Source organism: Solanum tuberosum, unplaced genomic scaffold (assembly GCF_000226075.1).
Source record: "Solanum tuberosum cultivar DM 1-3 516 R44 unplaced genomic scaffold, SolTub_3.0 scf00159, whole genome shotgun sequence".
In the NCBI taxonomy this organism is placed as follows: domain Eukaryota; kingdom Viridiplantae; phylum Streptophyta; class Magnoliopsida; order Solanales; family Solanaceae; genus Solanum; species Solanum tuberosum.
Genome location: NW_006239089.1, coordinates 4,634 through 17,142, shown reverse-complemented (window position 1 = coordinate 17,142; position 12,509 = coordinate 4,634). Strand labels below are relative to the sequence as shown.

The window sequence follows — 12,509 nt, the reverse complement described above, 5'->3', positions numbered from 1 at the left end:
TATTTTTTTCCAATTTTTTCAATTTTTTTACATATCAAAAATGGCAGTTTTCGTATTTGGACAATCACATAGCACAGAAAAGATTAAACAATATTTTACAAAAATGTACGTTATGTCTTAATTCTCTAATGGACAGATTTACATATCAAAAATGGCAGATTTAAATAAATGAAAAAAAATGCTCTAAACTTATCAACTAATGTTGGTTATTTGTTTTAGTATGTCTTTTATGATGTGAATTGTCTCTAATGTGTATACTTGTGCTCTATTTTCTTAAAAATATTAAAATCATACAGATAGTAATGGTAGTGATGATGAAGAGTTGTCACAATCATCAAGTACACCAAGAGAATTAAGCAATGATAAACGTATAGCATTGTACGAAATGCTACTCGCAAAGAGTGTGAACGGCAAATTGGGACAAGGAGTACGGAAAATGGTAGCATCACATTTTTCAGTATCATTGCGGACAGTTTATCGCATTTGGAAGCAATCAGGTTATGGTACACAAAATGATGTATCCCGGAGAAAAGCAAAAAATTGTGGTCGTAAGAGGATTGAAATTGACATGAATCGTTTTCGAGAAATCCCTCTTAGAAAGCGGACAACTCTCCGGACTCTTGCTTGCTCATTAGATGTAAACAAAAGTACTTTGGGTAGACGTTTGAAAGGAAAAGAGATACAAAGGCACTCAAATACTATAAAGCCTTTTTTGACAGAGCAAAATAAGATATCTCGACTACAATTCTGCTTGTCAATGGTTGATCGTGATAGCATTCTAAGAAAATAAAGAAGACTTTTGAATCTTGTGGTCCTAAATTAAAGTTATGTCAAATATACAAAATTGTCCTTTAATCTTGTGGTCTTAAACATGCCACGTGGAAAGTTGAAAGTAAAATGTTACTCCCTCCGTCCCTTTTTAGTTGTCCGCTTTAGAAATGGCACACAGATTAAGGCAACAATGATTAGCACAGTGAAGTTACAATTTTACCCTTATGACAACTTTTCATTTCAAAATTACAACCACTTCTTTGAATTCAAGTGAAATAAATTGGAGGGAAACAACATACACTTTTACAATTTTTTGTAAAATTTAAAAATTTCCCACCAAAATATTTTGTTATAAAAAAATGCTTCAATGAAATGAGAAATCAAACAACCAATGGATACAAGACAAAATAAATCAAGTTCAATGAATGGAATAGATTTAAATATTTCTATTGAAGTGGATGATTCTTCCGGTGTTGCACAATATATACCCGATCTCAATATTATTGTTGATTCATTACCTAGTCCTAGTTTTAATTCAAGTAATTCAATAGATGAGCCTTCTTCAGTCAATCAAATTTCGTTTGATCTAAATACTGAGCTATCTGCAGAAGATGATATACCATTTGATTCAGGACCACAAACAACACATGAGGAGCCACATATAAACATTGGTATGCATACAATGTATTTTTTTCCAATTTTTTCAATGTTTTTTACATATCAAAAATGGCAGTTTTCGTATTTGGACAATCACATAGCACAGAAAAGATTAAACAATATTTTACAAAAATGTACGTTATGTCTTAATTCTCTAATGGACAGATTTACATATCAAAAATGGCAGATTTAAATAAATGAAAAAAAATGCTCTAAACTTATCAACTAATGTTGGTTATTTGTTTTAGTATGTCTTTTATGATGTGAATTGTCTCTAATGTGTATACTTGTGCTCTATTTTCTTAAAAATATTAAAATCATACAGATAGTAATGGTAGTGATGATGAAGAGTTGTCACAATCATCAAGTACACCAAGAGAATTAAGCAATGATAAACGTATAGCATTGTACGAAATGCTACTCGCAAAGAGTGTGAACGGCAAATTGGGACAAGGAGTACGGAAAATGGTAGCATCACATTTTTCAGTATCATTGCGGACAGTTTATCGCATTTGGAAGCAATCAGGTTATGGTACACAAAATGATGTATCCCGGAGAAAAGCAAAAAATTGTGGTCGTAAGAGGATTGAAATTGACATGAATCGTTTTCGAGAAATCCCTCTTAGAAAGCGGACAACTCTCCGGACTCTTGCTTGCTCATTAGATGTAAACAAAAGTACTTTGGGTAGACGTTTGAAAGGAAAAGAGATACAAAGGCACTCAAATACTATAAAGCCTTTTTTGACAGAGCAAAATAAGATATCTCGACTACAATTCTGCTTGTCAATGGTTGATCGTGATAGCATTCCAGATGACCCAAGTTTCATTGATATGTACAATATTGTACATATTGATGAAAAATGGTTCTACATGACTAAAAAGAAGCAGACTTACTACATGCTCCCAGGTGAAGAAGAGCAGCTGCGAAGTTGCAAAAGTAGCAATTATATACTTAAAATAATGTTTTTAGTCGCTTTAGCTCGGCCACGGATTGATGCTTTAGGAAATGTGTTGTTCTGTGGAAAAATTGGTATATGGCCCTTTGTTATACAAGAGGAAGCACAAAGAGGCAGTGTTAATCGTCCTGCAGGAACGCTAGAGACAAAACCAATAAGTGTAGTGAATAGGGACGTCATACGATCATTTTTAATTGATAAGGTTATTCCTTCTATAAAGGAAAAATGGCCAATTGGCGACTCTACTCATCCAATATATATTCAACAAGATAATGCTCGAACTCATGTCAAAATAAACGATGATGAATTTCGACAGGTAGCTTCACAAGATGGATTTGACATCCGCCTAATGTGTCAACCACCGAATTCTCCTGATATGAATGTTTTGGATTTGGGATTTTTCAGTGCTATTCAAGCCTTACAACACCAAGAGGCTCCAAAAAATATTGACGAGCTTATTAGTGTCGTTACCAATGCTTATGAAGTTTTCTCGGAACGTATGTCCAATCGCATTTTTCTGACACTACAATCGTGTATGAAAGAAATTATGCGAATTGGAGGTTTTAATAAGTACAATATTCCGCATATTAAGAAAGAAATATTACAAAGAACAGGGCAACTACCTATTAGTTTAAAGTGTGATTCTGAATTAGTAAATGATGTAATGAATCGTCTTCCCAGTTCGTTACATTAAAGTTACTGTTATATGAGAAATCCAGTGTCATCTATTTTTTCTCTTAGTAAAGATCAAAAGTTCAAGGCTCGTAGCCATAATGTAATTGGAACAGAGAATGAACGAAATTATTATGCCTACACAAAACTCATTTTCTCTTAGTAAAATTTCGGAAGTAATATTTTCAACATTTTACCAAATGTTTTTTGTAATTCTGGATCATCAAATATCTCTTCTCCTTCTTCTGGAAATTTGTCCAAATCGATTTTGCCTGCTGCAATATGCTTAATTTTTCCCTTTGAATCTTCAAATGCTTCTATTCGATCTTCATCTTTTCTTTTTAAATTTTTGACTTCAATAATTTTTGGATCTTCAATCAATATAAGTGAGCCTTCTACTTTGATAGGAGTATTAGTTGAAACTTCAACTTTATTTCTGTCCATTTTTTTAGTAAAAGAAATTGTTCAAATTTTTTACTCATAAACTAACAAAATGCTTTATGGGTAACTTAAAGGACTGTGCAACTCCCCAGGCATAATAAATGCATTTTCTGGTTCCAAAAAGGATGAATTACAGCTTTATTAGAAATTTTCAAGAAGTGTAAATAAGGGTATAATAGGAAAAAATTTGTTGTCTTTTCTTGATTTGTCAAAATGGACAAGTAAATAGGGACATCTAAAAAAGGAAATATGGACAAGTAAAAAGGGACGGAGGGAGTATTAAGGAGCGTTTGGGAATCGGGAATGATTTTTTTTTGCTTTTTTGCTTGAGGTCAATTTTGAAAAGAACTTTTTCCTATAAAATTTTCATAAAGTTTTTTTGTTTAAGAATTTAAAAAAAAAATAACGATAACAATATTTTCACGTTAAAACACTCATAAAAAATAAAAAAATAATTTTAATTATTTTCATAGCTAAACATAATTCTAGTTTTCAAGTATTTTTTTTTTTACTTTAAAAATGAAATTATTTTTCCTATTTTCAATGAAACATAGTTAAAACGCCAACTAAATTTAATGTTTTTGTCTCATATTAATTTTAAGACGGATTATTAAAAGGTAGAAATTTAAAATGAAATTATTTAAAGGGTGAAATTTTTTTAAATTGAATTATTTGAATAATAACAATAATAGAACAAGATCTTTCACTAAGAAAAAATAAAAAATAAAATACTTGAAAAACTTTTTTTAAAAAAAAATCATTATATATACACACACATTATTATTTGTTTTTTCTGTTTTGAATGAATGCAAAACACATTAGCTATTAAAACTTTAGTCATTGTTAACATGTGATCAATCATATATGAAAACAATTAAAAGGATGTTAAGTGAATTTGATACATTTGTTATTATATTGACAAGTTGATTATTGAAGTTTGTTCGCTATGAGACATAGAATTTTATGTTTCAAATTTAAGTTTAATTGGAGTAGATTTGAGTTCTAAAATTTTAAAAATAAAATAATTTTTGTCAACAACTTGAAAATTCAGATGTCTGAAATATCAATTAATTTTTACATTTAGTTCAGTAATTCTGTCATACAAAGTCACTTAAGTGCAGATTTGAAAAATCAAAATAGTGTTAAATAAATTTGTTAGATTTATTGTGTTTTACGATAAATTGGTGATTGTATTTTGTTCTTCATGATATGTGAAATTTATATTTCAAATTAGAGTTCATTTAGAGGATATTTGAGTGCTCAATCATTTGTCAAATTATTGAGATTCAAAATATAAATTATTATTTTTTGTCTAGACACATATATCTAAAGTTTCGTTTTACATATATTCTAGTCAAGTGTGAATAAAATACAATCACACATGAAAAAATATTGAGACACAGTTGACAAAAAGTTTAATCAATTTTTACATGTATCATAGTAAAAATGGTCAATACATTTGCAAATCATACTAAATATCTTACGAAAACATAGTAAAAATGGTCAATACATTTGCAAATCATACTAAATATCTTACGAAAACATAGTAAAAATGGTCAATACATTTGCAAATCATACTAAATATCTTACGAAAACTTTTGATGCTTGACTTTTACAATGCAACATTTTTAGTCATCATACGCGAATGTCTAAAGTCATTGAATTTAAACCTATTATTTAATTTCTTCTTTTTTCAAAACTAATCAAATTAATTTAAAAATACAGAGCAATTATTAGTTAAGCAGCAACCCCTTTCCAAAAAAAATGAACTTCTCCCACCACATTGATAAAAATAATAATATTACCTTCCAATTTTGGATTGAATATTTGAAGGGGTCATTTGATGTGATAGATAAAAATAAATAATTTTGAAATAAATTTTTAGTACCTTTTAATTTTTTGTTTAGTTATAAAACCAAGGATAATTTATTTAAGATTAATAATTAGTATTGGGATACGTTATTTTTATTTGTAGGTGAAATAATAATACCAAAATGACTTATCATGAGATAATATATACTCCCTCCGTTCACTTTTACTTATCACTTATTCCTAAAATAGATTTTCATTTTTACTTGTCACTTTTTGACATATCAAGAAAAGAGAATTATTTTTTCTATTCTACCCCTATCATTAAATATTATTCTCCATATAATTTTTCAAAATTCAATACTAAACATTAATTAGTAGGGGTAGTATGGTAAAATACTTATATCAATATTTCTTTCTTAATGAGTTTGTCAAGTCAAACAGTGACAAGTAAAAATAAAGGAAGGGAGTATAAAATAACAAAAACACTCCTCCATATCCCCGCTAAGTCTGGCAACGGAACCGGAACCCACCAGAATTGAATCGGAACCGGCGTTGTACCCAAGGAAACCAGCCGAACCGGTACCGGTACATCCGATATTCTTGGTCCTTACAATCCCGGACCGATAATCCAGATTTCAACAACTATTTTTTTAATTTTTAGTTAAAGTCTAACTTAAAATTAAAAAATTTGAAATATTTCTTTTTAAAACTCTAACTTAAAATTGAAATATTTCAAAATATATAACTTAAAGACTATTAAGTTTTAAAAAAAATAAGATTTAAACTCTTAAAGTTTAAATTTCAAATTTTAAAAATTTAGAAGTTTAAATTTCAAACTTTAAAAGTTTAAAATTTAAAATTTTAAACTTTCAAATTTCAAATTTTTTAAATTTCAAATTATGACTTAAGTTTGAACTTTGAAACATTTGAAAATTGAAATATAATAAAAAGACTTGTATTAAATTGAAGACAATAATAAAAAAAATTAAGGCGAATAGCCGATAATTTTATTAATAAAAATTAAATAGTATAATTTGTGTTACAAATATTAGTATAGGACCTAATCTACGCAGCCACCTTCTAGGAAATGTTTTGTTTGAATTAGACCTCTAATTATCATACTAATATTTGAAGCTCTTATAAAAGTCTTGTCTTAAATCATTTAACATTTCTCTAGTAACATGATTTGGAATTGGTTGATCAACTAGTTCCTCCAATGCATCAATGTTGTCGTCACTACAATCTTGCAACATTCCATCTACATCACTTTCAAATTGAGTAGGTAAAGCTGCATACCCATTATTCCTTCTCTCGGCATTAATCAAATCTCTAAATAATATCAATATCTCCAAGTTGTCTGATGCTAATTAATACCTATGCTCTTCAATTTGAAATCTTGCTGCACTAAAAGCGCCCTCCAAAGCTATTGAAGATGCTTGAATAGCTAGCACATCTCTAGCCACCGGTTGAAGTTTTGAAAATTCCTTGTCGCGATTCTTCCACCAATCTAAAAGGTCAGGTATACCTTGTGCATCCTTAATAGTTTTCGCTCCCTGATTAATATATTCATCAAAATCATTATTTTCATTAGTGGTAAGACCAAGATAACTTTCTAGCATATCATCAATGTTATCTTCATCATATCTACACTTAGAAGTTTTAAGTTCTTCATTACGTACTACTTCATTTATTCTATGAGAATTATACAAGTCATACAATTTTCTTGCTTCAATTTTTATACTATATTTAACTGTTGTCAAGCTAGGTGTTTCAAAATCTTGAATATATAAATTTAGATATATTTTTTCAACCATTCGTGATGCACCTAATTCCGTGTAAGTTGGGTTTAATAAACAAGCGGTTAAATAAATTTGAGGAATAGAAAAAAAATATTTTAATTTTTTTTCAATCATAGACTTAACAGAATCTTCAAACCTTAAAATATTTTTGAATTATAAAATTTTCTAGAAATAACACAAATATTTGATAAAACTGAGCAAATAGCTGAATAATAAAGTTCAGAAATTTGTTTTGTAGCTAAATAAAAAACGTTTAAAAAGTCTATGAGTTCTTTTACGTCATTCCAATAATTATCAGCAAGTCTATAGTCCATATTTAAATTATGAGCATTTCAAATCATTTGTAAAGGTTTTCTATATTCACAAGTGACTTGAAACATTTCAAATAAAGAATTTCATCTAGTAGACACTGATTTTGAAATTTTTCTAGGGGGAAGATTAAATTCACAATAACGATTTTCAAACTCTCTATGTATGGCCTTTATTTGACATTTAAAAATAAAATGACATGCAGTTTCACATTTTATGCAACCATTATTATAGATTTTTATACCCTCTCTAACAATCAAATTATATATATGTGCAACACACCTAATATGAAAAACATCAATATAAATAGGACAAAGTGTCGGTTTTAGTATTTCAACAACATATGTATTATTAGAAGTATTATCTAGGGTGACACTAATTACTTTATTATAAATTTCATAATTTTCTAAAACATCTATAATAGTTTGAGCTATGTAACTACTGGTTTTACGCATTTCACAACATTTATAACCTAAAATTCGTTTTTTGCATAATCCAGTTTTCATCGATCCAATGACCAGTAATAGTGAAATAATCATTACCATTAACACTACGACCCATATTAGAAGTAATAGCCAATTTACAAGTATTATAATAAAATAAACAACGAAGATATTGAAAATGTTGATCATGATAATAAAAAATAGCCTTTTTAATTGTATTTCTTGTAAGACATCTAAAAGTTGGATTATACGCAATTTGAATTTAATGAACAAAATTAGGATTTTCAGCAAAACTAAAACGCAAGCCAATAACAACAATTAGTTTAGCTAATTCTTCAAGATCTCTTTCTCTACTACATGTGCGATGTGTACTAGGATCAGAAACATTAAAAGGGTTTAAATATGATTGGACCATATTAAAGCCCTCTGCTCCTATAGATACATTAGGAAGGGGAGTATCACTCTTTATTGCTTTGGGCTTTAATTAATTAGTCTTTTGGTCACTTAAAAACTTGTATTTTATGTATCAATTAACTTTAATATTTTACAATATAGGAGTGTTATGTGCTTAGTAACATAAATAATAATTTTTTATTTTATTTTAATAACCTTAAGATGAAAGTTTTCTTTTAAAGCTAAATTAGATGAAAATTTTATTTTTAAAAACATATGACACTATATGAAAATGCTCACATAAAATATTCAAGTTAAATAAGATGACAATTTTATTTTTTAAGAATGAATAATTAAAACTTGGAATATATATATATAAGGTGGAGAATATTTTTGTAACCAAACAACTTATTCTTAAAAATCATGCAATGTATATTATTTTGAATATAATAAATCAATAATCAATTAAAAAATAATTCCAACATAATCAATTCAAAATAACTAATTCCGTCGTCATTATCAAATTGTACTATTGATATTTTATTTTACTAAACAATAAATAAACAAAGTGATTGTTTTTCTATAATATCAATTGTTGCTTCATAAATTGGTTCACTAATAAGCTCATACTTTGACTTTAATCGTTATAAATTAGTATTAAGACTTTAAAAATAACTTTAAAATACATTTTAATTATTTTAAAAAATGTTTAGATCTTTTTAATTGCATGCTTCAAATTATTACATTTGTTGCTAATAAGTTAATAACTATAAGTTATACCTTCAAAAATATCAAAAGATTATCTCCAAAAGATAAAGCAACATAATTTTAAATAAAATCATATATATGAATATAATCACACACAACATTTTTTTTTGTATATACAATTACGTACATATATACTTTATTATTAACAAAATCTTAATAACTCACCCCTTAAACTCTACCCCTTTTTTTCTTTAAAAATAGTAGTACTTTATTATTATTATTATTAACTTAATAAGCTAATCAATGAAGTAAGCAATAAATAGAAATCATTATTTTTTAATGAAAAAACATAATTTAAACCCTTGATTTTGTTCTGTTTGCATTGTGGTCAAAGGAGAGATCTATCTCTAAACTACCTGTGTTAGAGGAGAGACGGGGAAGGGTCTGCCGCCGACCTACATAATTTAAACCCTTGATTTTGTTCTGTTTGCATTGTGGTCAAAGGAGAGATCTATCTCTAAACTACCTGTGTTAGAGGAGAGACGGGGAAGGGTCTGCCGCCGACCTACATAATTTAAACCCTTGATTTTGTTCTGTTTGCATTGTGGTCAAAGGAGAGATCTATCTCTAAACTACCTGTGTTAGAGGAGAGACGGGGAAGGGTCTGCCGCCGACCTACATAATTTAAACCCTTGATTTTGTTCTGTTTGCATTGTGGTCAAAGGAGAGATCTATCTCTAAACTACCTGTGTTAGAGGAGAGACGGGGAAGGGTCTGCCGCCGACCTACATAATTTAAACCCTTGATTTTGTTCTGTTTGCATTGTGGTCAAAGGAGAGATCTATCTCTAAACTACCTGTGTTAGAGGAGAGACGGGGAAGGGTCTGCCGCCGACCTCTCTTTGATTCCTCAAACATCATCGGCCGCACTATTTTCTGATCACTATTCAAAGGTGCACTGCTCTTTACTTTAATGTTATTCTGTCACTAATTTTTGTGTAAATTAGTTGCTATTGTTGGGTGGTCTCCTTAGTTTTGGGTTTACATTTGGCTTCTCTCTCTCTCTCTCTTAAAGATCTGAATTTATGTTCTCAAAATGTATAGCAGTATTTCGTGTTAATTTGTCTTCCTTTTTTGTTGACATGTTATTTGTATATTGTACTGAATCTAGTTATTGCATTTGATGTGTTATTTGTCTATTGTTTTGAATCTAGTTATTGCATTTGATGTGTGTATGTCATAAAAAGAAACTGGTTCTTAGTCAAGAGTAGTTTTAATAAATTTCACGTTATACATGTCACCTCTCACCAACAACAAACAAAACATGTACCAGGTAGTAACTCTGTATGGGAGAAGAAATCACCTAGTGTTTTTGTCTTTATTGGAATTTGAACTTGATTCTCAACCCACTTCATTGACCGCTAGGCCGTTCATTGCAGGTGATATTATAGTTAGTAATTTCTGCTCTCAATTTTTCTTTTAAGTAATAGAAATAGTGAAGAACTCTATTATTAGTTCTTGAAAAAATTGACAAAAGTTTTATGAGCACAACCAATTTAAGCAAATGCTCACTGACTCTCAGGCAAATTGAAACTCCAAGCAGCAAGAATATGTTGTAAAGAGATTCTTTCCATGAATGAATTACAAGATAGTTCCTTTTTCTATTGTTAAAAGGTAGTTGTTTTTTTTTTCGATGAAAAATAGTTGTTTTTTTGGGCAACTAACAGTAAGTTCCAAAACCATTTCTAGAAATAGGAGGAAATTAAGAAATTCCAATGAATTTTATTAAGACATGAACAATGCAATAGACCTTCTGAAACACAGTAATCCTATTATATAATTCAAGAAACTTCCTGGTGTCATTATTCAAAATTTAAGAGTCTAGTGTATGACTAGAAGTAATTCATTGTGCTAATTTTATTTAGTATCTATTGTGATGCCTACTTACTTTGTGATGTTTTCTCTTGTTCTGCATTGTTTTTTTTAATGGCAGAAAAAAAGTTGATTTTATTCGGTTATTTGAGACTAAATTCTGTAATGTTTGATTAGGTTGATCTTGGTGCTTGATCAAGCATTAGTTCGAGCGTTGATATGGTAGGTGTAAACGGAAACAAAGTGGGGCATCTATTTGAAAATATTAGCAGCTTTGTTCGTCAATGTATATTTTCTGTACTTAATGTGGGTCCTGTTCCTAGTCACATTGCTTTCATTATGGACGGAAATCGTAGATATTCTAAGAAACAGAACTTGATTGATGGGAATGGACACAGAGCTGGATTTTCAGCTCTTATCAATATGCTGAAATATTGTTACGAGCTTGGTGTAAAATACATAACAGTTTATGCCTTCAGCATTGATAACTTCAAGCGAAGGCCTGAAGAAGTTGTATCGCTAATGAAACTGATGCAGGAAAAGATTGATGAATTAACAAAAGAGGAGAGCATTGTAAACCGCCTTGGGATTAGGATTTACTTTCAAGGAAACCTTAAACTTCTGAGTGACCACGTCAGGTCAGCAGCTGAGAGGGCTATGGTAAAGACATCAGGTAATTCAAAAGCTATATTGTCTATTTGTGTTGCCTACACATCAACAGATGAGATTGTGCATGCTGTTCAAGAATCTTGTGAAGAAAAATGGGATGAGATTAGAAAAAATAATGATGGAGGCAATTTAATTAGACTCGAAGAAAATGTGAAGGACAAGGATGAGCACCGGATTGGTGTAACAAATGTTGACAGACATATGTACATGTCAGTTTGTCCTGATCCAGACATTATTATACGGACTTCTGGAGCAGCTCGGTTAAGCAATTTTCTTTTGTGGCAAAGTGCACACTGTCTTCTTTATTCTCCCGCTGCACTATGGCCTGAGATTGGTTTGAGGCATTTGATTTGGGTAATTTTAGACTTTCAGAGAAACTACTTGTATTTGAAGGAAAAAAAGAAGCAGTCATGAAGTATACGTAAAAGTTCTTAATCAACTTTTATCCTGCTGTGATTTTATCTTGCTGCTCCATTTGTTCAATGCAGTTCTCGTCTACTGAATATGTAAGCATGAATTAGGACTTTTTTTAGTGTTCTTCTTCTGTAGATATAGTCAATTAATGGTCAATTGGTGGTAGCAAAATCAAACAAGTAGTGGAAGTCTGATTGAGCTATGTTGGATGCGCCTTGATAGCAAGCAGTGAATGAATGTATTGTACACTAAGATCTGGCCTTGGAAATTGTTGTATCAGTGAGAAGTTAATTATCATGAATCAATTGTTTTACCCTCTTGTAGTTTTGGATTCTTATGAACTTGTGATTTTGAAACAACCTTATAACCATTTCCAAAATTTGTAGTCTTAACAAATCCTATTGAGTTCCTAAGCTACTCTTGGTTGAAGCTGATTCAACTTCACCAAACAGCCTTTTTACTACTTCTATCTCTCAATGAAGAGAATTTTACCGTTCCCAACTCAAACCAATTAAAGCCTCATCCAAATTACTCTTTTTTGGCTTCCTCTGTATATGCAGCTTCCTAGTTTACCCTATAGCAGAAGAGAACAGT

At 29.9% G+C, this 12,509-nt stretch overlaps 2 protein-coding genes across 2 annotated transcripts; both read left to right on the top strand.

Moving 5' to 3' along the window:
* The first annotated feature begins 1,162 nt into the window (after positions 1-1,162).
* Positions 1,163-3,078, top strand: LOC107061740 (uncharacterized). The gene is made up of 2 exons (XM_015311520.1): positions 1,163-1,442; positions 1,754-3,078. Exons 1-2 carry the CDS (start codon positions 1,163-1,165, stop codon positions 3,076-3,078), a joined length of 1,605 nt encoding a protein of 534 aa, XP_015167006.1.
* A 6,678-nt stretch (positions 3,079-9,756) lies between these two features.
* On the top strand, positions 9,757-12,238 carry LOC102601739 (dehydrodolichyl diphosphate synthase 6). The gene is made up of 2 exons (XM_015311535.1): positions 9,757-9,912; positions 11,008-12,238. The coding sequence occupies exon 2, from the start codon at positions 11,052-11,054 to the stop codon at positions 11,913-11,915; it is 864 nt and encodes a 287-aa protein (XP_015167021.1). The 5' UTR covers positions 9,757-9,912; positions 11,008-11,051; the 3' UTR covers positions 11,916-12,238.
* The last annotated feature ends 271 nt before the right edge of the window (positions 12,239-12,509 follow it).